The 27,997-nt window shown below is 44.8% G+C and overlaps 1 protein-coding gene and 1 non-coding gene across 2 annotated transcripts; both read left to right on the top strand.

Annotated features, from left to right (window-relative positions):
- The first annotated feature begins 187 nt into the window (after window positions 1-187).
- G3bp1 (G3BP stress granule assembly factor 1) lies at window positions 188-27,531 on the top strand. Its single transcript, XM_038328206.2, has 12 exons — window positions 188-323; window positions 11,855-11,967; window positions 13,746-13,827; window positions 15,389-15,562; window positions 19,713-19,803; window positions 21,180-21,273; window positions 22,632-22,830; window positions 23,571-23,672; window positions 24,860-24,971; window positions 25,119-25,247; window positions 25,650-25,759; window positions 26,478-27,531. Exons 2-12 carry the CDS (start codon window positions 11,873-11,875, stop codon window positions 26,685-26,687), a joined length of 1,398 nt encoding a protein of 465 aa, XP_038184134.1. The 5' UTR covers window positions 188-323; window positions 11,855-11,872; the 3' UTR covers window positions 26,688-27,531.
- Window positions 9,282-9,419, top strand: LOC119813847. The gene has a single exon (XR_005285292.1). It is a non-coding gene; the product is annotated as a small nucleolar RNA SNORA29 (small nucleolar RNA).
- Window positions 27,532-27,997: the final 466 nt, after the last annotated feature.

The raw sequence follows: 27,997 nt of genomic DNA, 5'->3' as shown, positions 1-27,997 counted from the left end.
GTCGCTCAGAGATCATCCCGCCCTCGTTTTCACGATCGACTCAAGTATTGGTGAGATTTCATGTCCATCTCGGCTCTGGATCTCGTAGTCATAGGCAGATGCGGCAGCCACTCAGGAGTCCGGCCCCTGGATGAAAGTACCGTCCAATCGCAACCAAGAGGCGCGGCGGCGGGGCGACCATTGGTCGCTGCGAGCGACGGGAGCAGCAGGTTGGGCTGAGCGCGGCTATATAACTGGCGGCGGGCACGCGTCCGGGGCACCGCGCGAGGGACGCAGCCACCTACTCCCGCGCCACAGCCCGGTCCTCCCGCTCAGCCGCGCAGGTACGTGGGACGCAGGTGGGGCGGGGCGGATGCGGGTCGGGAGGGAGCCGATCTGGGGCCGCGAGCGGGGCGCCCGGGGAGGCCGCGCGGCGCGTCCCCACCCCCACCAACGGCCGGCGCGGCCTCCTGACTGCGCCCTGGGCCCCGTGCGTGCTCTGCCGCGCCAACGGCCTTATGGGGCCCCCGGTGGGCGTCACGCGGCCGAGTGGCCCGCGCGCTCCATGCTCATCTTGCTGCGCGCGCCTGCTCTCTGGGTTGATGTACCTGGGCCTGGGGGCCTGGACTTTAAAGAAGCCTTGGGGATCTGGGGGTGAGGGGGTTCCCACGCTGAGAGCGCGATCGCGCTTCCTAAGTCTGCAGAGCAGAGGCGCACGACCCCGGGATCAAGGGTTCAGTGGTGCAGAGACAGTCAGCCACAAGACTTGATCTCTCCGGCCCCCACTGTGTGCCCCTGCACTATGCCGAGAGCTTCCTCCTTTCCCGCCCTTCCCAGTCACCTGGGCGCGATCAGGTAGGAAACCAAGGTGGGTGAGTGACTTGGACTCAGCCGGGAAGGGACAGACATCTGTGTAGACTGCATGGCCGCGGGACTCCCCTGACCACTGAGCTCTGGAACCTGGGTGCAAAATTCAGCATGAGAAAAACTACGGTGCCATCTGTGCGAACCAGTGTCAGACTCTGGAGAAAGGAGATTGCAAGCTAGTGGGGTTTTGAATGACAAAGAAGGATTTGGCTTTTTTCGAAACTAAACGGATTTCTATATGAAGGGATGATAGATGCGCCTTCAAGTTAGCTTTTGGGAAACAGAAGAAAACACAGCCAGTGTAATGTGATGAACTAGTGTGCTCCTCAGCAGCTCCGAAACGCACCGCGAGGTAATGGGAAATTCCCGCCAGCAGGAAGTCAGGCTCTGACACTAGATCTTGATTTTTCCAGATCCCTTTTAACTTTTCAATGTTTTAGGTGTGAATCAGAGCAAACTGAGTTTTAAAAAAACCTATGCGAAGATTATAGTGCAAGGAAACGGAGAGTTTAAATTCTCAACAGAGTTGAGGTTAAAGTTTGAAATTGGATAGGACCCTGGATCCAGCTCAGAGGTGGAGCCGTTGGCATGGATTACAGGAAGCTCCAGGTCCAATCACCAGAGCCACAAATAAGTCACATCTGAAATTGCTGGGGGAAGGATGGTGTCCAGTGTCCAGTGATTGTGAATTGGAACGCAGTCACTGATTGGATTTGTTGGCAAGCATAGCAGATAGGTCTTCTGCCAAACCATCTATGATCAACTCTTCTCAGTATGGAACACTGACTGCCATGGAAGTCAGATCTTCCTGTAGGAGTTAAGGTGTATCCCACCAAGACCAGCCCAGCAATTTATTTTAGCCCTTGTTGGGGTGGGGGATGACTCTTAAAGTTTGCAAAGATTGTTTTCAAGGATTTGTGGCCAACCTCTCTTAATGTGTGCTGACCATATTTTTGAATGTTTTACGATCATCTTTACTCAGGACTTTATAAAGCATACTAGTTTAGATCCAAGTCCTGGTAGATGTTTCAACTGAAAAAAAAGATACAACAGAGGTATAGGAACTAGCTCTCAAGGCACACACCCTTGCAAAAAGTTAAAAAGCCATACAAGTTTAATGCTGTGTTTCTTTATTGCCAGATAAATACAAAGTGTCACTAAAGAGCCAAACATGGTGAGGACGAGTGCTGAACTTAGGCATTGCTTCTGAATATAACATTTTTGCCATGGAACTTGCTCCATTTCCAAGTTCAGTAACTTGCAGGTGGACGAATGTTAGTAATTTTATTAACTGCTTGAGATCAAATATATTAAGGTGAAATGATCTAATAGGGGACCTTTTAATTGCATCCTCACATGTTCCAAAGAGCTGTACTCTAGGCCCCCGACAGATGACTAGTGGGATAGAAATAGGAAACATACACACTTATTACAATAACTTGATGGCAGAAGGAGGTGAGCTGAAGCAGTGACAGAAGCCTTGGGTCATCCCTTCCGAGCTGGTCAGAGGTTGCTGTTGTTGGAACTTAGTTTTTTTGTTTTTGTTTTCTGAGACAATGTTTCTTTTTCCTTCCTTCCTTCCTTCCTTCCTTCCTTCCTTCCTTCCTTCCTTCCTTCCTTCTTTCTTGAGACAGGGTTTCCCTGTAGTTTTGGAGCATGTCCTGGAACTAGCTCTTATAGACCAGGTTTGCCTTGAACTCACAGCGATCTGCCTGCTTCTGCCTCCCACGTGCTAGGATTAAAGGCATGCGCCACCACTGCCCAGCTGAGAAAATGTTTCTTTATCTGTTGGCCAGGCTGGCCTTAAACTAGATCTGCCTGTCTCTGCCACTGGAGTGCTGGGGCTAAAGGTGTGCCACCAACACCTGGCTGCATATGGTTTTTCAGTGGCTGAGATCAGTGTTAACAAGTTTAATACAAAGTTGAGAATTTGACCCACACCAAGTTTTTTCCCCATTTTTTGGTCAGTGTATTAAAACTGCCTGGTTAGTTTTTTTGAGTTTCAGTACTCAAATAGAATGTATACTTCAATTATAGCACATTGCTGACTTATAGAGGTGGTAATTGTCAAATAAGTTCAGGCCAGGTGTGGTGCTGCACACTTTTAATTCCAGGACTCTTAGACAGAGGCAGGTAGATCTCTGAGTTCAGGTAAGCCTGGTCTACTGGCAAGCCATATCTACTCAGTAAAACCCTGTCTCAAAAAACAAAACCCCCCAAAAAACACTCTCATGTCTTCTGTGAACCTGTAGTTGTCTCAGTTAGTGGGGGAACCTTGCCCAAGCTCAGGAGTTAAGTTAGTTTTAGCAGCTGTCACCTCACTTGTAGCTAGATACCAGTGTTCATTTGCTATAGAAATATTTACTAGTCTTTAGTTTTTTGTTTTTAATGTACATCTTTACCTGCACACCGAGTTGCTATCTAGACGAGGCAAGTGAGAGGGTTTAGAGCCAGGAATACCTGTAATGCCTGGTTTGCAATGTAAAGCAGAAAGCTGCAGCCTAGGAAGGAGGGCTTGGCTTTGGAACGATGTTCTTAAGCATGCACTACATTAAAAGGCCAGTGAGAGAAATGTCTCGTTGGGAACATCATTGTAGGCGTCAGTTTCTGGTGGCTGGTCACTAACTGGCTGCTTTGGTGTGGTGTGCTGAAATTGGGACTTAATATGGACTGTTACTCAACCACAACCCCAAGTACTTCTGGTATTTTAAAAATAAATCTCAGGACCAGCCTCAGCTACATAAGAAGTTGGCATGAGACCCTTTCTTAAAAAAATTCTGACATGTCTGTCTGCATTGTGGGGTCTAAGGAGTAGGAGCGAGTGTAATGTACCTTTCCATCTAGTCTTTTTTTTTTTTGTGGTGTTTGGAATGAAATCAGAACTAGGACCCCTAGCATAGGCTGCCCATGCTCCTGAGCCTGGCTTTAAGGTTTGAGCTGTCACACGTGGGTTAATTAAATTCTCTGCTAACTTTAAAATAGGCAGAGTCTACTCAGGGAGAGAAAAGCAAATTGTCCAGCTAGTTTTTTTTTCCCTCGTATTTGAGATTTAGACTTAGAAATACAATGCAGATCTGTGTACCTCATCCAGTGCAGTCAATATTTGTCAAAACTAGGGAAGCTAGGGTTTCTTTCGGTTTCCTCAGGTCCTTCTGCAAATGTCCTTTCTGTGTCAGCATCCACCTGAGATGTCTTGTCTCCCTTATTTTGTCTCATCTGTGAATTTCTGTTCTTTGTCCTTCACATCTCTGACACTTAGGATCTCTCTTGGATTTGTCTTATGATTGGATTTGGTTTATGGCTTTGGAGAAGAGGTCTGAATCACACCCCAGGACATCGTAGTGCTAGCACTGTATGTACTTTGTAGTACCTTGCTGGTGTGGGGTGGGTGAGGTAGCATGTGTTAGATCACTGTATTCCCCTTTCCATTCACACCCAAGGGAAAGGAAATGCCACTGTTTCCTTTAGGAGAGAGAATCTGAGTTTGTAGGCTTGTATACCAAGGCTGCTCAGACTAATGGTTGGCGAGAAACTCCCTTTGTAGACCAGGCTGTCCATAAGCTCCCTGCACACCCACCCAGCTGGGGTTTTGTTTTTGAGGTAGTCTCCTATAACCTAGTCTGGCCTCTGATACTTGATCCTCCTGCCTCTGCCTTCCAGGTGCTGGGATTAAAAGTGTATAGACATTCCTGATTACATAATTCCTGAAATGCTGGACTGCAGTACCCTGCAGTTTCTTGTTAATTTTTATTCTTTTAGTTGTGCTTATTATTATTATTATTATTATTATTATTATTATTATTATTATTTATAAGTTTGAGACAGTTTCTCTCTGTAACAGTTTATGGCTGGCTATCCTAGAATTTGCTTTATAGTTCAGGCTGGCCTTGAACCCACATTCACCTGCCTTTGCCTCCCAAATGGATTAAAGGTGTGAGATACCACTGCCTGGCTATCTTACCCAATATTTGATTTTTAATCTTGTATGTTAATATTTGTTGGTATAATCACTCTGCTCCTTCACTGGACATTTCTCTTTGTGGGTAGTGGGCAATAAACTTCGTCTTGTGTGTTAGGCCAGCACTGTGGCTCAGTCATCGTTGCTTTTTGTGAGTTGCTTGTTTTCCCTGGATGGTCTTGAACTCTGGAGCCTAGACAGACTTTGAACTTGTGTTTTTCCAAGTATCTGGGCTTAAAAGCATATCCCCTGAAATCTAGCTGCTTCTTTATTTTTACTTAAGTATTTTGCCTGATTAAGGCTTAGAATTAGCCATTCACCAGGGAGAATTTTGGAGGGATTGTGGCAGGGAGGGAGGAAGTCTAAAGAATTTAAGAGACAGGTCTCTTTCTTTAAGAGATTGACTTCTGTAACAAAGTTACTCTGCTCCTGGGAAGACATTGAGTTCTCAGAGACAGGTTTCAAACACTGAAATACAATGTATATAACCTTCAAACACATTGATAAGAACGTCTCCGGTTTAAGGTGCACAGTGTTTGTTTTTCTTAGTGTTTTGACACATTTGTAAAATAGTCAAAATGACACTTTAGTTAATACTTTGCATTGCTTGTTAATGAATTCCTTCTGGGCAGCGATGTAGTTAATCCAGTACTTGGGAGGCAGAGGATCTCTGAGTTCAAGTCCAGCCTGGTTTACAGAGGGAGTTCAGGACAACCAAAGCTACACAAGTAAAATCCTGTCTCAAAACAAAAACCAAACTTTACGAAGAGAATCGATTCTAGTAAGTTGTTTTCTGACTTCCATGTATGTGGGTGCTTGTGTGTGTGTGTGTGTGTGTGTGTGTGTGTGTGTGTGTGTGTGCTCTTCTGGGGTTGTTCAGTCCTGTCCTTCCTAGATAAGTGGTCTATTCCCACGCTGGGTTGTCCTTTAGTGATTCTCTGCCTTTGAACCCAGGGCTCTGCTCATGCCAAGCATGTTCCTCCTCATCCTTGTGCATTCTGGATGGTGACTTATTATATGTTGTTTAGAAAATCTTAAAACTGTCACTTGAAGTAAGCTGTTGACATGCTATTTGGTTTTCTTGGGAAGAGTAAGCAGAGCTGGTAACTCACTCCCTGTGTGTCGGTAACTAGAGTGGACACGGTTGTCTGGGCCGGGGGAGGACCTGTAAGTGGCACTGTCCATTTCCGCAAAGATGCCACGATCAGGCAGCCTGAGGTCAAGAGAGACTTTTTAAAAAGTAGCTGCTTGCCAGCCAAGTCAGTGCAGCCAATAGGAAATATCAAGGACTCCATTGTGTGTGGTAATGTTACTGCCTCCTTCTGTGGCTCTGAGACTCCAGGTCGAGGCTGTGTGAGCATAGGTTTCTCATGCAGTATATTCTGATTCTGATTTCCCTCCTACTCCTCCCGGAGCCTCTCCACTTTCCCACCTACCCAAATCCATGCCCTTTTTTTCTCGTTCATTAGAATACAAACTAGCATCTAAAATAATGTTACAAATAAGAAAATAAAAACAAACCAGAATAGGACAAAACAAACTGGTAAAAAAGCCAGTGAGAACAAGAAACATACAGATGCCAAAACATTCACATGCACAGAAAACCCATTAAAAACAAAATCGAAAACCATAATATATAAGCAAAAGACATGTAGGGTTAAAAAAAATGGTCCAGATAAAGCATTGCGAGAGCAAAAACCTCCAAAGATACCACTAAGTTTGTTTTGTTTGGTCATCTGCTGGGCATAGTGCCTGCCCTTATGTTTTTGTTTTTTTTAATTTTGTTTTTAATTTTTCCTTTGCAAGTAGTTAAAAATTAGAGGTAACTTCTGAGTTAGGGGTGGAGGTTTGTGAGTTAGGGGTGGATGTTTGTATCCTCTTCCCTCAACAACATATTGCCTGTCTGTGTGGTTCATTTGTGGGTCAGCTTTGTTGTGTCTGGAAGGCCTTGTTTCCCTGGTGTCTCCTGTCTCCACTGGCTCTTAATCTTTTTGCCTCCTCTTCTGCAGGGTTCCCTGTGCCCTGAGGGGAGGGATTTGATGGAGATGTGCTATTTAGGACTGAGTGTTCTAAAGTCTCTCTCTCTGCACGTTGTCTGGCTGTGGGTCTGTGTATTTGCTTTCATCTGCTGCAGGAGGAATCTTCTCTGGTGTTGGCTGAGCAAGGCATTGATCTGTGAGTATAGCAGGTTGTCATTAGGAGCCATTTTATTGCTATGTTAACTGTAATATTTGGTTTTCCTGTAGTAGGTCCATGTCTTATCTAGTCTCAGGTTTTTGGCCCCTGCACTGTCTCAAGCATCTTACCAGTCGTCTCATGGAGTGGGTCTTAATTCCAGTGATTGAGTTTATTGAAGGACTGAGTGCTTATGAAGTTGGGAGGCTGGAGAATTGGCTGAGTGGTTCAGGGTGTTTGCTATTCTTGTAGAAGGCTTGGGTTTGATTCCCAACTCCCATGTCAGGCCATTCACAGGCACCCTGAACTCTAGCACCAGGGGATTTGGGGCCTCCTAAGGCTTCTGCACACATGGCATTCACACACCACGCGTGCTGGCACACACAGTAATAAAAAACAAATTATAAAACATTATTGTAATGTTCAACTTTTAAGTGAAAATGGCTTATTTAACCTTTCACTTTTCCTGGACTAAATTTCTTTAATTTCTGATTTCCCAAAATCATAAGGGTAGGATTCATATCCACCCCAGAGGTGGTCCTTCTGGGGAAAAGTATAAGAAGCAGGAGTGACCTCTAAGCGGCAGACTGAGTGAGCACTGTCTTAGGACAGGGCGTCTGCTTTTACTTTATAACCTTCCCAGGGTCGGGGGCATGACTTGGTGTTTGCTGTTGAAGTCATCGGGCTGGCCTGCTTCCTGGTGCTGATCTAGGTAGCTTTATCTCTAGCCTGTTAGTTACATTGGGGATGGGGGAGATGTGTGCGAGTATCCATATTTGTAGCTATTTCTAAAAGCTCTTGGAGAGAACACAGTGTAACCAGAAGCTGAGACTGAGTGAGGGAAACCTTGGTGCCTCCAACTTGAGTTTTCATAGAACTTTCTGGTTTTCACAGGTTTGTGCTCAGTCTCCATTTGTCACCTTGGAGCAGTAACTGGCAGATGTGGGTCTAGAAAGAATCCGAATTTTGTTTTTTTAAATTGTTTTGTGTTGGACAGAAATTGGGTGTTGATAGCCTGTTGAGGTCCAACATTTGAGGCCAAGGCTGGAGGGAAATGAGTTCTGTGCCAGACTGGGCTCCATAGAATTAATTTGCTTCAGAGAATTGAGAGTTGACTCACTTGAGAGAGATAAAAGTGTTCTCAGGGGTTGCTGTGTTATCCATGCTTCATGTTTGAGCTGGGAAAGATGAATTGGACAGTAATTCAAAGTGTAGACTGCTTCCTGCCTCAGCCTGAGATAACAGGTATGATCCACCATGACCTGTGATAGCTGAAAGTCCCTGATGGTCACTTATTTTGGGTTTTGTTTTACCTATTTATTTTAAGGGAAGAGTTTATTTGCCTTACTCTTCTAGGTCACACTCCGATGAGTAAGTCAGGGCAAGGAACTAAGTGGGGGAGCTAAATGTTTGCTTACAGAATGGTTTGGAGTGGGTTCTAGTGCATTCCTTTATGTTATACATAGGTTACCAGTGTCACTTGAAGGAGAGAAGAAACATGGCTGAGGTTGCAGGGGGCTCTAGACCATTGATCCATGTCTCAGTAGCTTTATGGGTGGCTCTGAATTCCCAGCTTGGAGATTGAATTTTGGTTGTTTGCTTGTTTGCTCAGACTGACTAGATGCTTATTTTCTTTTTAATTCTTATATATTACAACCCGGCCACAGTTTTACCTCCCTCCTGCTCTTCCTCAGATCTACCCCTCCTTTCCCTTCAGAAAAGGGCAAGCCTCCTGGGGATATCAAGCAAACCTGCCATATGAAGTTATAATAAGACTAAGCCTCATTAAGGCTGTGTGAGGCAGTCCACTAGGAGAAAAAAGGTTCCAAATGCAGGCAGGCAAAAGAATCAGCTAGCCCCTGTTCCACTGTTAGGAGTTCCATAAGAACACCAAGCTACACAACCGTAATGCATATTCAGAGGACCTAGGGCAAACCCAAATAGGCTTCCCGACTGTACATCTACACCTGATCTCACAACTGCAGTTGGAAAACTGGATAACCCTTATTTAGTGAAATAAAGGAAGTGGGTCAGATATTCAAGAATGGTGCAATAATGGGCCATGCTGCAGCTTGGCTCTTGGGAGGCAGGGGGATTTTGAGCTACAGGCATGGCATAAGCACCCATAATCTGAGCAATTGTGCTAATTAGGGGGATCACCCAAGTCAAGGAGTTTGAAGGTAACCTGCACCAAAACACCAAGACCTAGGTCAAAAAAGGCAGGCATAAACCAGATGAGGGTGCAAACTACACAAGAGTGTGAAAGAGCCAGTTCATGTTTCCCCACCCTACTTAAACCTGATGTCCCATTTGACTACCACATTTTCTCTTTAATAGATTTTAGTGGCTATGCTTATGGGATAGATTAAAGGTGCCATGATCTGAAGAGAGAGGGCTTTCCAATGCTCTCCCTCTATATGAAATGGCTGAACAGAAAATATTGCTTATGACAGTGGACAGTGTGGAGGTGGGAAAACCCAAGTTTGAGTAGTGAACCTGAAAGAATTTTTCCCTCCCCTATTTTATTTTTTGGTTTTTTTGAGACAGGGTCTCTCACCCTGTAACAGCTTTGGCTGTTCTAGAACTCGCTTTGTAGACTAGGCTGTAGATCTGCTTGCCTCTGCCTCTCAAATGCTGGAGTTAAAGCCACCACTGTCCAGTTACTTTTTTTTTTTTTTTTTACTTTTTTTTTGAGACAGTTTCTCTGTGTAGAACTTATTGTTGTGTAACTCACTGTTGTTGAATGAGGAGCCTGTCCTCGAACTCAGCTCTGTAGACCATGAACTCTGTGGCCTCGAACTCACAGATTCCCCTGCTACCCTCCTGATTGCTGAAATTGAAGGTGTGCACCACTACTTCCAGCTCTCTTTATTTTAAACAGGCAGCAGTATGTTCTATCAGTGGAAACCCAAGTGTTAACAGAGGTGTACTTGGGAGAGAAAATGTCCGATAATGCTGCTAAATATGCCCATATCGTCCCATATTATGGAATAGATGGTGATTTCTTCTGGAATACACAGTAGATGCTGTGCTGCTGTTGAATACACATATTAAAACTGCAATGGGCTGGAGAGGTGGCTCTGGTTAAGGGAGAGCACGATCTGATTTCCATAGGACTTCCATGAAAGCTCATGACCATCTACGACCCCAGTTTAGGGATCCAGTGTTCTCCTCGAGGGCACCCGGTGTACACGTGATTCAGAGACGGGCGAAACACCGCTACCATATACTTAAAACAACAAAAGAGTGGGAATAGAATCAGTCTTTTATACTATAATTAGATTTGTATATGTTCTGCTTTGCTTTCATGTTTGGATATTAGTACAAAAGTATCTTGTTCTGTTTGATTTTGTAGGGCTTAAATTTTTTTTAAAAGATTTATTATGTATACAACTTTCTGCCTTGATGTATGCCCGCACGCCAGAGGAGGGCGCCAGATCTCAGTACAGGTGGTTGTGAGCCACCATGTGGTTGCTGGGAATTGAACTCAGGACCTTTGGAAGAGCAGCCAGTGCTCTTAATCTCTGAGCCATCTCTCCAGCCCCTAGGGCTTAAGTTTTTATTTGCTTTTTTTTTTTTAAAAGTTTATTTAATGCGCATTGGTATGATGCTGTCAGATTCTCTTGAATTGGAGCTACAGACAGCTGCAAGCTGCCATGTGGGTGCTGGGAATTGAACCTGGGTCCTCTGGAGAAGCAGTCAGTGCTCTTAACCACTGAGCCATCTCACCAGCCCCCCCCCCCCCTTTTTTTTTTAAAGACAGGGTCTTACTATGTAACCTTGGCTGGCCTGGACTAGGCTTGTCCCAAACCTGCTTGTCTCTGCCTTCTGAGAGAGAGAATTGAAGCCACGCCCCACCACACCAGTTTTGTTTTTAATGTGTGGGAGTGTTTGTGTGTGTGTGTCTAGTGCCCATAGAGGCCAGAAGAAGATGTTGGATTCCTGGAACTGGAGTTACAGATGTTAGCTGCCATCTGGGTGGTAGAAACGGAATTCCCCGATCTTCTGGAGAAGCAGCTAGTGCTATTAACTGCTGAACCTTCTTTCCAGCCCCTGGAGTGTTTGTTTTTCTGTGTAGCTCTGGCTTCCTAAAACTCTCTTTTTATAGATCAGGCTGGCCTTGAGCTGAGAGATCTGCCCATCTCTGCCTCCCAAGCTGTGATTAAAGTCCTGTGTCACCACCGCCCAGCTCATAGTAATTTTGCTGTTGTTAGTATACCAAAACTGTGATCCAGCTAGACTAGGGAGTATGGAGAGTAGTATGGCCATTATCTGTAATGAATGGGGTTGCTGTCCTTGATAGGACAGGAGAGTGAAGTCAGTTGTGGAAGTACTTCCAGGCATAGTGGCATGCCTTTAGGCCAGCCTGGTCTACAGAGCAAGTTCCAGGACAACCAAAGCTATGCATAGACACCCTGTCTTAAACTACTCCCCCTCCCCCCCCAAAAAAGAGTGGAAGTCCTTTAAGTGAGTTTAGGAACTTAAGCTGGTGTATGCGGGGAATGTGTACTGTTGGTTTTATTTCTAGTTTAAGAACTGAATTTGCAATAATGAGTTTTTACACGTTTTTCCTCATGTATTCCTCTGACTACAATACATTGGATGCAAAATTTATGGATTTAGTTTGTTCTTGTTCCTTTTTAAGCTTTAAGATTGGTGGGTGTGATTATAATCTTCCCTGGTTGCATTTGGGAGGCTGAGTCAGGCAAATCTGAGTTGGCGGCCATCCTGGTCTACAAGCTGAGTTCCAGGTTAGCTGGAGCGTGTCAGTTAGCCTGAGGAATGCTGAAGCCATGCTGTGTAGTTGGCCCAGCACACTGAGTCAGTTCTTTTCAAGCCCTTAGGACTGCTTGACTGACTTGTGCTGTTTTACAGGTTGAATCCACCAAAGCGATGGTTATGGAGAAGCCTAGTCCCCTGCTGGTCGGGCGGGAGTTTGTGCGACAGTACTACACCTTGCTGAACCAAGCCCCGGACATGCTGCACAGGTATGCTCCCACAGGCCTAGGAGGGTGGTGTGGGCTGGTTCTTCACATAAGCACCTTAGAAAGAAGATTTTACCGTGGTATGTAGCCCTGGGCCTCCTGAGTGCTGGGATTAAAAGTGTCCACTTTGCCAGGCTCACACAGATCTGCTTTCTAAAGCTGTGTGGTTTGAATCTGCTATTTTCAGTGTTGACGTATATAAAACTATGTGAACTTAGATTTTTTGTTTTTCATACAAGTACTAAGATGAGTGTGGGCTAGAGCTATAGTTTTTACTTCAGTCAAGTAGGTTTTTTTTAAGCTTTATCATTTCTTTTTTTTGTGGTATTTCTTTTTTTTAATTTATTTTCATTTTATATACATTGGTGTTTTGCCATAAGTGTCAGGTTCCCTGCAACTGGAGTTACAGGCAGTTGTGAGCTGCCATGTGGGTGCTGGGAGTTGAACCAGGGTCCTCTGGAAGAGCAGTCAGTGCTCTTAACCACTGAGCCATCTCTCCAGCCCCATGTGATTTTTCAAGATAGAGTTTTGATGTTATTTTGGAGCCTGTCCTGGAGCTAGCTTTTGTAGACCAGGTTGGCTTCGAACTTAGATATCGGCCTGCCTGTACCTCCTGAGTGCTGGGATTAAAAAGGTGTACACCACCACTGCCCGGCAAGCTTTATCATTTCTAAGACAATGTCTGCTTCTTTTGACAACCTTTTGGTTGTCAATGCTTTTGGTAAAGCATTTCAGAAACTGGTTTCATCTTGGAGATGTTGGTTTTCAGAGCATTTAAAATTCTCTGGCTCTGAGCCACAGAAAAGGTCTCTACATATTTTTATCTTAGTTTTTGCTGAGTTTTATGTCAGTCTTTCTTCTGCCATGTAAGTTAGTTAAATTTGTGGTGTTAGAATCCACATCAGGACAACCCAAGCTGGAGCTGGAGACACTACATGCACAACTGTCTGGCTATTGCTATTATGGCTGACAATATCCTTTTCCTACATTTCCATTTCCATTGAGGGTGCAGTGGAGAGAGCAGAGGCTGCTGAAGTGAGTTCCTTTAATAATGTAAAAAATAGCATGTCATCTGGTGCATTGGTGCACACCTTAAATCTCCGCCTGCACTCAGGAGGCAGATGCAGTTGGATCTCTTGAGTTTGAGTCCAGTGTGGTCTACAGAGTGAGTTCTAGCTAGAGCTCCATAGGATACATAGGAGAAACCCTGGCTCAAAAAAAAAGTAGCAACATGATGTTGATGGAAAATAGACAACCATAGCGTCGACTCACTTATTTAGGATTATTTGGGCTGACTGCAGATGTCTTCAGTGATTGTTCTTTAGTTGGCATTTTTGCTGTACATCTCTTTGATGTCCTTCTAATGAAAGCGGTATTTAAGTGTATGGGTGAGAGAGAACTTAAAAGTTCATACCGCCTGCACACAGGACAACTGCCACTGCCTTCTTAGGTGGGAAGGCACCGGCTCTTCGGTTGTGACAGGGCAGATGTCCTCAGTGGAAGTGGGAATTTCACTTTGATTAGAAGTGCCTGGCTTTGCTGACAAACTCCAAGGTCCTTTCCAACATGATTATCCTGGCCTGAAACAAGTTGGGACTTAAACCACACATATGCCTCAATGACTGTTCCCATTTGGGGTGTCACAATGGATTATCATATACAAATATAAACAGACCCTGCTGAGAGTCTGCCAGTGATGTGGATAGGTATCAAACCTGATCACTAAGTACCTGCTCTTCGGGTCCTTGAAGATGAGAAGTAAATTGCCTTCTCTTGTACAGATTTTATGGGAAGAACTCTTCCTATGCCCATGGGGGCTTGGACTCCAACGGGAAGCCAGCGGATGCAGTCTATGGGCAGAAGGTGGGTGCTATGGACCAGTAGCAGCAGAGGAGGAGAGAGCTTCTGCCTACCAGACGTTGGGGCATAGGGGTGGGGAGGAGAGGGGGCAAGGGACTCCTATTTGATTCCTTGGTTTGCTGAAATGCCTGTGTGTTGTCACATTGTATTTCTGTGTTAGATAACTGGCTTCTGCATAGGAATGTCTTTTCTAACCTTAAAAGATACTCATTCAAGACAACTATTTGCTATTTTATTTTTTCTTTAAGATTTATTTATTACGTGTACAGTTTATGCATGTACACCTGCAGGCCAGAAGAGGGCACCAGACTTCATTACAGTTGGTTGTGAGCCACCATGTAACTGCTGGGAATTGAATTCAGGACCCTTGGAAGAGCAAGCAATGCTAATGCTCTTAACTGCTGAGCCATCTCTCCATGATTGAGACATGATTTTGATGCATGTGTTTGGCTGTCCTGGAACTTGTTATGTATGCCTGGCCATCCTGCCTCAGCTTCTCAAGTGCTTGGATGTGACAGGAGCTGAGCTGTGACACTGGAGCTAGAGCACACAGACAGTTGGGCCATATCATAACAGCAGTGTGTGCATTCGCTTATCTGTTATGTGTGTGAGTGCTTTGCTGGCATTTAGATCTGTGCCATGTGCATGCCTAGTGCCTGAGGTGACGAGTGCTTTGGGTCCCCACGAACTGGAGTTGAAAGAGGTTGAGCATGTGGGTGCTGGGAACTGAACACAGGTCCTTCAACAGTAGTAAGAGCTCTTAACCGTGGAGCCATCTCTCCAGCTCTGAAGTGCTTACATTATTGATCTTTGGGCGAGTGTGACTGCCATGGCATGCTTGTGGAGGTGAGAGGACGCCTTTTCAGGAGCGCTCTGTTCCTGCTGTATAGTTCCTCGAGATCACACGTGGGTCCTCAGGCCCCACAGCAAACACCCATACCTGCTGCTCTATCTCACCAGAATGAGATTTATTTTATTTTTTTTTTTAATTTTTAAAAAATTTGTGTAAATTTTAAGTTGTTAATTGTAGAAGTCTCTGGCTTATGTGCTTGTTCTCATTTCTGGGACAAAACAACATAGGCAAGAAGGGCTTTTGAGGCATACAGCTTGAGGGTGTGGCCAGTCCATCATCAGGGTGGGGAAGAAATGATAGCCGTAGCACCAGGAAAGGGCTGGTGCTCAGTTACCCTTCTCTTTTATACAGTACAAAGCCCCAGCCTGTGGAATGGTGCTGTCCTCTGTTAAGAACAATTGTTGTATCTAGAGCCTCCTGACAGGCATACACAGAGGACTAGGTGGTTCTATGCACTATCAAGGTGACCAAAGCCATGGAATGGATTTTTTTGCCCTTCAGTGTGCTTGTTGTGTTAGCTCTTGAGATTGCTTTGAGTCTTTGCTCAAGGACTGCTTGCTGAAGCTGGAGGTAGGGTTGAGTGTCACGGACCAGAGAACGCTGGGAAGAACTGGAGGATCTACCAGGGTCTGTATTTTGTTCCGGTAGCTTCTGTCTTAGTTTCTGAATTGCTGAGGTCCCGAGGGATTGACTTGTACCTCCATTTTGCAGGAAATCCACAGGAAAGTGATGTCACAAAACTTCACCAACTGTCACACCAAGATCCGCCATGTGGATGCCCATGCCACTCTGAATGACGGGGTGGTGGTCCAAGTGATGGGGCTCCTGTCCAATAATAACCAGGCTCTGCGGAGGTTCATGCAGACCTTTGTTCTTGCTCCTGAGGTATGTTGCATGATGGCTGGCTCTGTAGCGATGGAGCACTTAGAGACGAAAAGCTATGTGTCATCTTTTGATTCCTGGCAGCCCAGGACCATAGGAATGACCGCAGGGCCTGAACTTCTTTGTCCTCCTGGCCTGGAGCTATGGTGTCTTCACTGGCTTAGGGAGATGTGTTATTGAGGGGGTGAAAGGGGTGGGTTTCTTCCCTTTTTTTTTTTTTGTTTTTTAAGACAGGGCTTCTCCTCTGTAACAGCCCTGGCTGTTCTGGAACTAGCTTTGTAGACCACTAGGCTGGCCTTGAACTCAGAGTGATCCGAACTCACAGTGATCTGCCTGCCTCTGCCTCCCCTGAGATTAAACGTTTGGTGGTTTCATCTTTCTAAACTATTAGTACTGAAGGACACTTTGTATCCATTTGACTGGCTTCTCCTCAGGACAAGGAATTCTGTCCTATAAACATCCTGTTACAACCAGATTTAAGAAGTATACTCGGTATAACTTACTCAGTAATCCATATTTAAATTTCAGGAAATATGCTAGTATAGTCTTCCCTAGTAGTTTGCTTTCCCTGATCCAAGATTCTGTATATAAGTATACATTGTGTTCCTTGTAGTGTGTCCCTGGTTCCCTGTCACTGGTAGTACCTTATTCTGATTGGCTTGGCATTGACAGTTCTGATGTCCATGTGTTTTTCTTGTCATCATTTAGTGGTTATGTGTAGGAGGGTCTTCTATCTATCGGTTGCTTTCATTGGTTAATTAATAAAGAAAACTGCTTGGCCTGATAGGTCAGAACATAGGTAGGCGGGGAAGACAGAACAGAATTGTGGGAGAAAGCTGAGACAGGCAGATGCCATAGCTCTTCGAGATGGATGCAAGTTAGAATCTTCTTGGTAAGCCACCACTTCTTGGTGGTACACAGATTATTAGAAATGGGTTAATCAAGATGTGAGAGTTAGCCAATAAGAGGCTAGAACTATTGGGCCAGGTAGTGTTTAAATGAATACAGTTTCCATGTAATTATTTCGGGTAAAGCTAGCAGTGCGGGAGCCGGGCGGAACGAAAAGCCGGCCTGCTCCCTTCTACAGTTACGAAACTATTTAGTGGCTCTGGTTTCTCCAGGTAATGTATACAGGTCTTACCACTAAAGCCAGGTAGCTGCTGTATCTGGTTTGTAACTTGTGACCAATTCTTGGACCCTGTATGGATGTGCTGCTCTTCGTCAGAGTTTTGTATGCTGTCATTGGTCTTCGTTGGTCTTGGCTGAGTGGAAGGATGACAGATTGAAATGTCTGATCCCATCCACCACTGTGTTCATTCATTGCATTATCTTATAAAGATCTGCCCCACCATCATACATGTATTTCTAGACTACTTAGTGAGTTATGATTCATTAGTAACTGTTCAGCATATCCTTCATGTCTTAGGCCTACTCAGTGGGAACCCTTCATGATCTTTTCTGGGGTGTGCACAGAATGCTTTGTGCTCTTGTGCTGCCCCTGGCCCCTTAAGTTAGGCCTCTCTGAAGGTACCTCAGTGGATGATGAGGGATGCCATCTTTGTGTCTTCAGAGAGCAGGGGCAGGAAGCTGCATAAGTATGGAATCTGCTTATAAGGATTTGCTGAGTGTTTTCTCCAGCATTCACCTAAAGAATTCTAGTTAGAATGTAAAATTACTTTCCCTGTCTTTGAAAGAATTTTTTTGTGTGTGTTGGTGTCGAGGCCCGTGTGGGCTCCGACATAGATAATTATTTTCCCTAACTAGACTGGAACGGAGTCGCGAGGAATAATCGGACATAACTTACACGGTCATCCTTGAAGGGCCAGATCCCTCGTTTATTCTCCAAACAGTTATATATCATCCCATCAATTGAGCGGGGAGATACATTAGGCTGTCTCCTAGGTAACCAGGTGAATGGCCTCTTGTCACGTCCGCATCCACCTGTTTGCGAGTGTGCTAGCTGTCACGTAGGCATGAATTAGCATCTCTATAAGACATCCTCCAAATTACAAAGGAAAGGAGCACCAAACATCCTGATCAGCTTCAGCCAACACCTCTCCTCAGGTGATCTACATTAATAACAAAAGAAAATAGGAGCAGCTCATCCAGGCTGTTGTTAGGCTGAGACAGCTTGTCTGCAAAGCTACCTGACCACCTCAGGCCGGGCCTATGGCTCTTATGCCATACCAAAATATGGGCCTACATGTTGGGGGGGTGGCGATTTCAAGACAGGGTTTCTTTGTGTAGTCCTTACTATGCTGGAACTTCTACCTGTGTTGCCTCCCAAGTGCTGATATTAAAGGCGTGCGCCATTGCGGCCTGGCAGATGTTTTTATTTTTGAGACAGAACCTTATTATGTAGCTCAGATTGTACTGGACGTCACAGGAATCCTTCTGTCTCGGCCTCCCAAGAACTAGGATTGCAGGTATGTACCACCATTGAGTGTGTACTTAAGACTTGACAGCCATAGTGGTGTATACATGTAATTCCAGCTTTAAAAACTTTTTGTTTCATGTATTTGGGTGTTCTTTTGGCATGCATGCAGTGTGCTCAGAGGCCAGAAGAGGGCAGTGGATCCCCATGTGGGTGCTGGAAATTTAGTCTGGGTCTCCTGCAAAAGCTGCCAGTGCTCTTAACCACTGAGCCATCTATCTTTCCATTCCAGCAATTTTAAGAAGCTGAGGCAGGAGGTGTGCTTGCTTGAGACCAAGAGATGATGTCTCAAAGGAGGAGGGCAACTGATGACCTCCATATGGGAAGGATTACAGCCTGTAGTATTGCTAATTATACCTTTTTGTCTTTCAAAGGAAGTATTTATTTCCCTTAAGAAAATGTATTGTTGGCTGGAGAGATGGCTCAGTGGTTAAGAGCACTGCCTGCTCTTCCAAAGGTCCTGAGTTCAATTCCCAGTAACCACATGGTGGCTCACAACCATCTTTAATAAGGTCTGGTGCCCTCTTCTGGCCTGCAGACATACATACAGACAGAATATTGCATACATAATAAATAAATAAATATTTAAGAAAATGTATTGTTGCATAAACCATCTCAGTACACATAGCACTATGGTATATTTTGATATCCCACTTTTTAAAATTTTTTTTTATGATTTATTTATCTTTATTTTATGTGCATTGGTGTGAAGGTGTCAGATCCCCTGGAACTGGATTTTCAGACAGTTGTGATCTGCCATGTGGGTGCTGGGAATTGAACCCGGATCCTCTGGAAGAGCAGTCAGTGCTCTTTACCACTGAGCCATTTATTTCTCCAGCCCCGATATCCCACTTTTTGTGGTTAAGAAATTAGAAATTGAATACCCAAGCCAGGCAGTGGTGGCACATACCTTTAATCACAGCAGTTGGGAGGCAGAGTCTGGTGGATCTCTGAGTTTGAGGCCAGAGGCCAGTCTGGTCTGCAAGAGGTAGTTTCAGGGCAGGCTTCAAAGCTACAGACAAACCCTGTCTCGAAAAGCAAGAGAAAACAAAAAACAAAAAAACATATGGTTGGATTTGGAATTGAGTGTGTCCAAACCCACAAGAATCTTTTGGCTTTTACTACCATAAGTATTTGAACTAATTCTTATGTAAGAGTTAGGTCATTTTAAATACTTTGAGTTGAGACTATAATGCCTCTAAATAGTTGAAAAGTTGTCTTTGGCATTTTACTGATTTTTTTTTCCTTTATGTGTCTATCTGGTGGTAAGGATGAACATTTTAACAATATGTCTATGGTTCTTCCAACTGTGTACGAACAGGATTTCTCCCAGTAGGGCATTCAGTCTATGCATAGATGACATTGTGTGTCATGAGTGCTTTGTCATTTAGCATTCTCCCTGTTCTTCCCTCAAGGTTTCAGAAGCCAAACCTTATTGTTAAAACAGGAATGTTTCTAGATGTTGTCAGGCGTCTGCTGGGGGCAAATTCCCCCGTAGCTGAGACCTGCTGGTATTGCAGTGATATTTTCCGGCTTTAAGGGAGAGTTTGTTTGATCCGTGTTTAGAGGCTACAGTCTGTCATGGCAGGGAAGTCAGGCAGTGGGAATACGAGGCAGCTGTCTACATTGCATCAGAAGCAGGAAGTAGAGAGATGAATGCTCACGATTCAGTTTTTTTTTATAAGTCTGAATAACTGAACACTTGTGCTGACATTGCAGGGCTCTGTGGCCAACAAATTCTATGTTCACAACGACATCTTCAGATATCAAGATGAGGTCTTTGGTGGCTTTGTCACTGAACCTCAGGAGGGTAAGTGTGAGGCCATAGACAGTTACTTGTGTGGAATTTGTAAATAGCACCAGATTAACTTATGAGAATGAGAATGCTTTGTGTTACAGTGTATATTTTCAAAGCATGGGGATCTGCAGGGCTTATCCTAATTAATGTGAATAGTTTCTCCTGGGTCAGAAGCAAGCCAGTTAGCCCGGCTCAGTGCAGAGTGCCACGCAGAGCGCCTGGCACACCTGTGCTGCAGAGTGGGGGTGAAAGGAGCACAGCCCTTCCTGGGAGAATGGCCAGTCGAGGTGACAGCCTTTGCTCTGCAGGGATTGCTGTTCTAAAGCTTTGTGCTGGTGGCGCGTAGATGATGGCTGGAGAAAGGGCCGAGTGGGGTGCACAGTCAGACCTGTGGAGCAGTCTCCACCCCACCCAGCTCTAGAATGGCCAGGTGCTCAGCTGACAAGGCAGGGCGGCCGGCCTGCTGCAGGTGCTTGTTGTGGCTTTTGCTTTTTTTTTTTTAATCAGTTTATTGACCTTGCTCCGGTGTTTCTCACAAAGTCTGACATTTTCTTTCTGAGAAGGAATTTTGTATTAGTCTTTGTTACTGTTAATTGCATCCCCTGGTGAGGGTATAGTTTTGAGAGATTCCCAGGCTCACTGTTTTTATTATGGGTGTAGGCCACCCTGATGAGAATCGCATGACCAGCAGTGGGCAAGGACTGAATTGATGCGCCAGCTTGTTCTCTAGTCTCGTAGTCACTTGGCCACATGAGCCTTTCAGGCTGACCTTTGTAGAGAACACAGTGCTCTGTTGCTTTTCACTTCCGTGTCTCTGGTTTTCTCAGCTAAGACAGACGACAGGCTGAGCCCAGGACAAAGTAACATTTCCTACCCCGTCCCAGAATACCCTGCGGCTGACATCTCAGTTTCTCTTGCTATGATAAAATGCCGCAGCTTTGGGAAGAAAGGTTATTGGCTCACAATTCAAGGGGGACAAGCCAATCATGTGGAGGGAGGCATGGGGACAGGCAGGAAAGGCATCTGACAGGAGCAGGAAGCTGGCTTGTCACATTCTTGTCACACAGGAAACAGCTTTTTTTTTTAAAAAGATTTTGGTAAAGATTGATTGTGTATACAGTAGTCTGTCTGCATGTATGCCTGTAGGCCAGAAGAGGGAATTGAACTCAGGACCTGGAAGAGCAGCCTGAGCCATCTCCTCAACCCAAACTTTTTCTTTTTAAAGAGTCTGTGTTCTTAATATTTAATTTTCCCCTTAAAGTCTTATGCCTTGACTTAACCAAATTGCCCTGTTTTCTTTACTGTGTTTTTCTTTGTGTCTATATTAGAAACTAAATTAAGGAATTTGTGGATTTAGAGTGATAATTCTTTACATATTTTTCTCTTAGAATCTGAGGAAGAAGTAGAAGAACCTGAAGAAAGACAACAAACACCTGAGGTGGTGCCTGATGATTCTGGAACATTCTATGATCAGGCTGTCAGGTAAGGGAACTTTTCTTCAAGGCTTGCAACAAGAAGTTGAATTGTCTTGGAGATAGGTGTGCCTTCTAAGGACAATTAAGTGTATATATACCTCCATGTCAGTGCCTTCAACGGCCAGAAGAACATATCAGAACCTCTGAAACTGGAGACACCATGTGGGTGTTGGGAACTAACTCAAGTCTTCTGCAAGAGCAGCAAGTGCTCTTATCGCTGTTGAGTATACACACTTAGAAACATACATAGACATGTAAATAAATCAATTTTTTTTTTTTGTTTTTTTTTTTTTTTTTGTTTTTCGAGACAGGGTTTCCCTGTAGTTTCTAGAGCCTGTCCTGGAACTAGCTCTTGTAGACCAGGCTGGCCTCGAACTCAGAGATCCGCCTGCCTCTGCCTCCCGAGTGCTGGGATTAAAGGCATGCGCCACCACCGCCCGGCTAAAAAATCAATTTTTAAGGCAAGTTTTGGGCTACATGTCAAACCCTTCTTTAATATTATTTTCTCATGACCTCAGTAAGTAAAGTGTTGTCTTTTTTTTAATTGTCCTGCTCCTAGGGCAGAAAAATGTGTACCATTGCTATGGATGTTCCATGTGCTTGAAGCCCCCTTTAAATAAATGTTTATTAAGGTGTGATCATACCTGTTCACTCTGGCTGCGAATGAAGAATGTGTTTTACCATAGACCTACTGAGGTCAGGTGCCAGGAGTTAAAACATGACCAGGGATAGTGTGTGTTGGCAACTAGTGTGGAAATGTAACCACTGTTGTGAGGTGCAACTGATGCCTTATCTCTCAGAATTCCTTGTGGGTTTTTTAAAGATTTATTTACCTGTGTATTTTATGGTGTTAGGTATATGGGTGTTTTGTCTACATGTATATCTGCACACCAGAATAGGACATTGGCTCACATTATAGACAGTGGTGAAGCCGCCATGTGAGTGCTGAGATTGAACTCTGAACCTTGGGGAAGAGCAGCCACCTGAGTCATTTATTTTTCCAGCCCTCCTTATGGGTGCTGTTTTATGTTACTAAAGAAAGCCACAGTTAATGACATTTACTGTCTTGGGGATTTTGAGACTGGCTGGCTTCCCTAACCTTGCTGTGCCTGAGCTAGTGCTCAGAGATTGGAGAGTTTGATCTTTCTCCGTTCAATACAGTGGTTCTTTGATACATATAAATAAGCTAATAAGTAGTAACTGAATGAGAATCACTTGATTCTGTTTTGATCCTTATGATTGTATGTTCATCAGAATTTAGCAAACAAACTCATGTCCTGAGTCTCTGGAGTCATTAGGTAGCTTGAAGTATCTGGGTGAGTGTCATATAGATAGGCTTACTTTTCTCAAATTCTCCCTTGACAGCAATGACTTGGAGGAGCATTTAGAGGAGCCTGTTGTGGAGCCAGAGCCAGAACCGGAGCCGGAGGCAGAACCAGAACCTGTGCCTGACATCCAAGAGGACAAGCCTGAGCCACCACTGGAGGAAGCTGCTCCCGAGGATGTGCAAAAGAGCACTTCCCCAGCCCCAGTGGATGCTGCCCCAGCGCAGGAAGACCTGAGGGTATGGATTGGGGCTTAGCATTAAGTTGCTGGCTCAGCAGTATGTTCCTGTTTCTTGTTCCTGTGCTGTGGATAGCTCTTTGTGTTTGAGCCTGATTCTCTTGTCTCCTCAAACTCCATGCAAAGCTAACCTTGAACCCCTATCCTGACTCCATCTCCTGAGAACTGGGAATGTAGTTATGTGCTGTGATGCCTGATTTATAAGGCACGAGGGACTAAACCCATGACTTTGTGCGAGCTGCTGAGTCACATCCCTACTCTCTGCTAGTTTGCTTGCTTGCTTATTTGTTTTGGTTTTTTGAGACAGGGTTTCTCTAGTCTTGGCTGTCCTGAAACTTGCTTTGTAGAGCAGGCTGGCCTTGAATGCAAACAGATCCTGCATCTGCCTCCCTAATGCTGGGATTAAGGCATGCACCTGCTAGTTTTTTTGTTTTGTTTTGTTTTGTTTTGTTTTTCGAGACAGGGTTTCTCTGTGGCTTTAGAGCCTGTCCTGGAACTCTGCTAGTTTATTTTTAAAAGGTCTTTTTCTCCATCATAATTGCTTGGTTGACTTTGAGCTGGTCTCACTGTGTAGGCCAGGTTAGCCTTTCTTGATCTCTGAAGTTTGGGATTATAAGGGTGTACCGGTATGCTTGGCAGCTTCCAAGACAGTTTTGTAAGCTGGCAGGTGCCTGGGACTGGTGCATAGGCGTGCAAGAAGCAGAAGTTAATGACTGTGTTGCTGATCCTGTTTTTCCCTAGACGTTTTCCTGGGCATCTGTGACTAGTAAGAACCTTCCTCCCAGCGGGGCTGTTCCAGTGACGGGGACACCACCTCATGTGGTTAAAGTGCCGCCTTCACAGGTAAGGGTCTCTGTGTCTAAGACTTGCTGCTCAACAAGCTAAGAGAATGGGAGCCTGGTGTGTGGGGCAGGGAAGTGGATAGGAGGTGGTGGTGTTTCACTGGGGTGAGTCCATCGGACTCTGCAGGGTGGCGAACTATGCAGTAGCTAGAGTAGCACTTGGGCAGAAAGCAGGGTCCTTTTGGTTTGTGTGAAGTTTTCTTTCTTTGAGGGGTGTACGCATAGGTCTGTGCATGTTGAGGGCCAACTTCAGTGTTTTCTGGAGCTGTGCACTTTGGGTTTCTTTTTGAGATAGTTTTGGTTTTTTTGAGATAGTCTTTGTAGACCTGGAACTCTGAGATAACTGAGCCTCAGGAGCTACCTGTCTGAAGCCAAAATTGCTATTTTCTAGCTTAATACTTTTGTTTAAGAAAGTAGACAAAGGGGTGAGAGAGTTGGCTCAGTTGTTAGGAGCATTTACTGCTCTGGAGAGGATTGGGGTTCGATTCCCCAGAGCCCATATGGTGGCTCACAGCTGTCCGTTAACTCCAGCCCTAGGGGTTCTAATGTCCTTTTCTTGCCTCTATAGGCAATGTTTGCACTCAGTGCCCAGAGACTTATGCAGGAACACATAATTTAAAAAAATTTTATTGTTTATTGTTTGGGTATGGGTATTTCGCAAGTATGTTTGTGCGTCATGTATCTTTCTGTCCTTGGAGGCCAGAAGAGGTATAGTGATTCCCTGGAATTGCAGTTAGGAGCAACCAGGTGGGAATCAAACTTCGGTTCTTAGGATGAGCTACCAGTGCTGGATTATGAGTCATTTCTCCTGCCCTACACATAAGGCTTTTCTTTTTTTCCTTTTTAAATGTGTGTGGCTAGATTAATGGCTCAGTGGTTAAGAGCTCTTACTGCTCTTGCAGAGGATCTAGGTTCAATTATCAGCACCCAGGTGGCTCACAGTCATCTGTAGCTCCAGTTCCAGGGAATCCAGTGCCCTCTGCTGGCCTTCTCCAACACCAAACATATATGCATGCCAGCAACACACTCATGCACGCAGGAAAAAATGAAAGCTAAACAACAAGGCTGAGTGTGTGGCCTGTGCATAGCATGTCTGCACTTACATACAGTAAACGTAATTAGATTTTTTAAGAGAAAATTAACATCATAAGCTACTTCCCACAAAGGGTAATCAGTAACCTTTTTTAGCCCCGCCCAGAATCTAAGCCTGAATCACAGAATCTACCACAAAGGCCTCAGAGAGACCAGAGAGTTCGAGAGCAACGGATCAATATCCCTCCTCAGAGGGGACCCCGGTCAAGTAAGAGCTTTGACAGTTTGTCTAGCTTGGGGTGGTTTTGAGATGAGGATTTCTTCTCTGGGCCTGGTTTGTGCAGTGGAAAGACTTGGTTTGGGTGGAGGGAAACTTGTCTGAAGAGTCTCCTGAGAGTCTGCTTTGTCTCTGAAGTGCGCGAGGCTGGGGAAGCAGGAGATGTGGAACCTCGAAGGATGGTGAGGCACCCTGACAGTCACCAGCTCTTCATCGGGAACCTGCCACATGAGGTTGACAAGTCGGAACTGAAGGATTTTTTCCAAAGTAAGTGCTGAGTCTCAATGCAGCTCCACATAGTGGAGCAGAGGTATAATGTCAGGTCTGCTTCCACAGCGGGTTGTGGCTCTTCCCTTGAGCGTGACCTCAGTGTCATGAGTTGTAGGCATGCTACAGTGTTGCATAAGATTCCTTCACAGTGGGGTATATAAGGAGCATGTGGAACATAATGCATTGTCTTGGGTCCTCTCTCCAAGAACCAAAACTTGACAAACTCCTAACCTGAAACACTTAGATCTTGGTTATAAGCATTCATTTTAGGGACATTTAAAATCTCTTGCATTTTAGTGTGACATCTTTGAAGTCAAATGTGCATTTTAAATTCATGTAAAACTGAATGTGCGTAAGCTGGGTGTCCGCAAGGAAGTTATGAGCTCTTTGCATTTACAGATTATGGGAACGTGGTGGAGCTGCGTATTAACAGTGGCGGGAAATTACCCAACTTCGGTTTTGTTGTGTTTGATGATTCTGAGCCTGTTCAGAAGGTCCTTAACAACAGGGTAAGCACATTTGCATCTATGAGTGTTTCAAGATTTATTTTTGTTTTGTGTATGCATTTTGCCTGCATGTATATATGCATACCAGGTGTGTGCAGCATCCTCAGAGGTGAGAAAAGTGGGGAGACTTCCCCTGTAACTGGAGTTACCTAGCTTGCTAACTCCAAGGTTTCTGACTGTACAGGCCGGTTGTGCTTGTGGGTGACAGACACCTTCTTTCCATTTCGCTGGACTGAGTGATGTTTGCTGTACTCTTTACTCTTTTTTTTTTTTTTTTTTTTTTTTTTTTTTTGTGGGTTCAGCACTAGCTCCCTGCCTATCACTTTCCAACCAGGAGGCCCTGCTCACATTCTTCTTCAAGTGCCTACTTTTTCACCCCTCAGCTGCTTTCTGTTAAAACGGAATTTTAACTCCGTTTCATGTTTTTACTTGAGAGGCACCAGTATTTTGCCCCAGTATGTGAGAAGGTTTGAATCCCAAAGCTGTGGAGGCATCTTTCTTTGTATCGTGTTTACCTGGCATTTGCTTTAGTCACTAGTTGTTCCTGTTTCCGGCTTTTCCACTTCCTGCACAGCTCCATACACAGGCACTAGTAACATGGGTTTGGCGGAAGCAGGTGTGAGAACCAGTGGGTGACAGCTGGCTGCTCCTTGGGGCGGCTCTGTCACGTTCAGTAATCACGGTCAGGAGTGTCAGTGCCTGCTCTCCTTGTTCCTCACAGCCCATTATGTTCCGAGGCACGGTCCGTCTGAACGTGGAGGAGAAGAAGACTCGAGCTGCCAGGGAAGGCGACCGCAGGGATAACCGTCTTCGGGGACCAGGAGGCCCCCGTGGTGGGCCAAGTGGTGGGATGAGAGGCCCTCCCCGCGGAGGCATGGTGCAGAAACCAGGCTTTAGTGTGGGCAGGGGGATCACAACTCCAAGGCAGTGAATTGCTTGGCCCCAATCTCCACACAGCACACAGCCCTGGCTCCTGCAGAATGGTGATTTCTTCAACCAGCCTTTGGTGTCTCGGAGTAGTCTATTATAAACTGCTCGAGTTTGTACAATTTTCATTTCGCTTGTGTTCATGGTGTGTGCCCCCCACTCTCCTTTCCTCCCCTGACCTTTTAGTCCTTCACTTCCAGTTTTCCGGAACGATACTTTAGGAGGAGTAGGTTTTTAAAGAAGAGGAGGGGACTCTCTTTTCCTGCTCACACAGAAGATACAGACTGGAGTTTAACAGCCATTCCCCAAAGGAGTGCATCTCGTTTTTCACTGACAATGGATGTTTCATTTGTTGGGAGACACAGGATTTGATAAACATTTTGGAAGCAGGAAAAATCCATATTATCTGTCAAGAGTCACGTCTCCTGTCTGGTGTGGAAAAATTACCTTTTGGCAACTGCCACTGGGTCCCTGCTGGTGTGGCTAACTGAATAAAAGGTGTTTCCAGAACTTTGTTCTTTTGACATGTGATTACCAAACAGTTCTAAACCTCTGTTTTTACCATTGGATTTTAAGTTGTGATGTAGCCTGTCAATGTCTAGACCACAGCTAAGGATTTTTGTTGAACTGTTAGATTATTTTGAGGTAGAGTTTTTCATGTTTTATTTGTATTTGTATAAAAAAAGAAAAAGAAAAAAAGGAAAAAAGGACAAAATCCTCACAAGAAAAGAAACCCCAAATCCAATAACAAAACCGAGCAAAACTGTGCCTTCTATTTGTCTTTGATTCCGGTCCCGGCAATTGTTTAAAGAAAAGTAATAAAGATTCTAGATTTGTTTTCAGATTCAGACTATGTGGGGGAACTGTAGACTTTTTTTTTGATCACGTGTATGTGTCGTGTTAACATTGTTCTGCCTTATCCCTAAAATTACTCCTCAGACTGGACCGCTTTTGAGGAAGGTGCTTCTGTGAGGCCTCTGACCTCAGTTGCTGGTGGGCCACACTCTACTCTGCTGTCTATCCGGGTTCCTCATGGACCCGTCAGAAGGATTTGGCTTGAATCTTGGACTTGGCCATCGTGCTCCAGGGTCTGCATATTTTTTTTCTTTAAATCATAGCCATATGGTAAATTTTCTATTTTGTTACGGTTCTCTGGACATGCAGTGGGTATTTCTTGGAAAAGGCCAATTTTTATTAAAATATTTCTGGAAGAAAACTTTATCTGACAATGTAGACTCCTGAAACTCGCTACACAGTGTTGTGTTGAGTGCTGTGCGCAGCCTCAGTGTGTGGACAACCAAATTGTCAAACCTA

The sequence above is a fragment of the Arvicola amphibius genome, chromosome 4 (assembly GCF_903992535.2).
Source record: "Arvicola amphibius chromosome 4, mArvAmp1.2, whole genome shotgun sequence".
Lineage (NCBI taxonomy): Eukaryota > Metazoa > Chordata > Mammalia > Rodentia > Cricetidae > Arvicola > Arvicola amphibius.
This window is presented reverse-complemented; position numbering and strand designations above follow the sequence as displayed.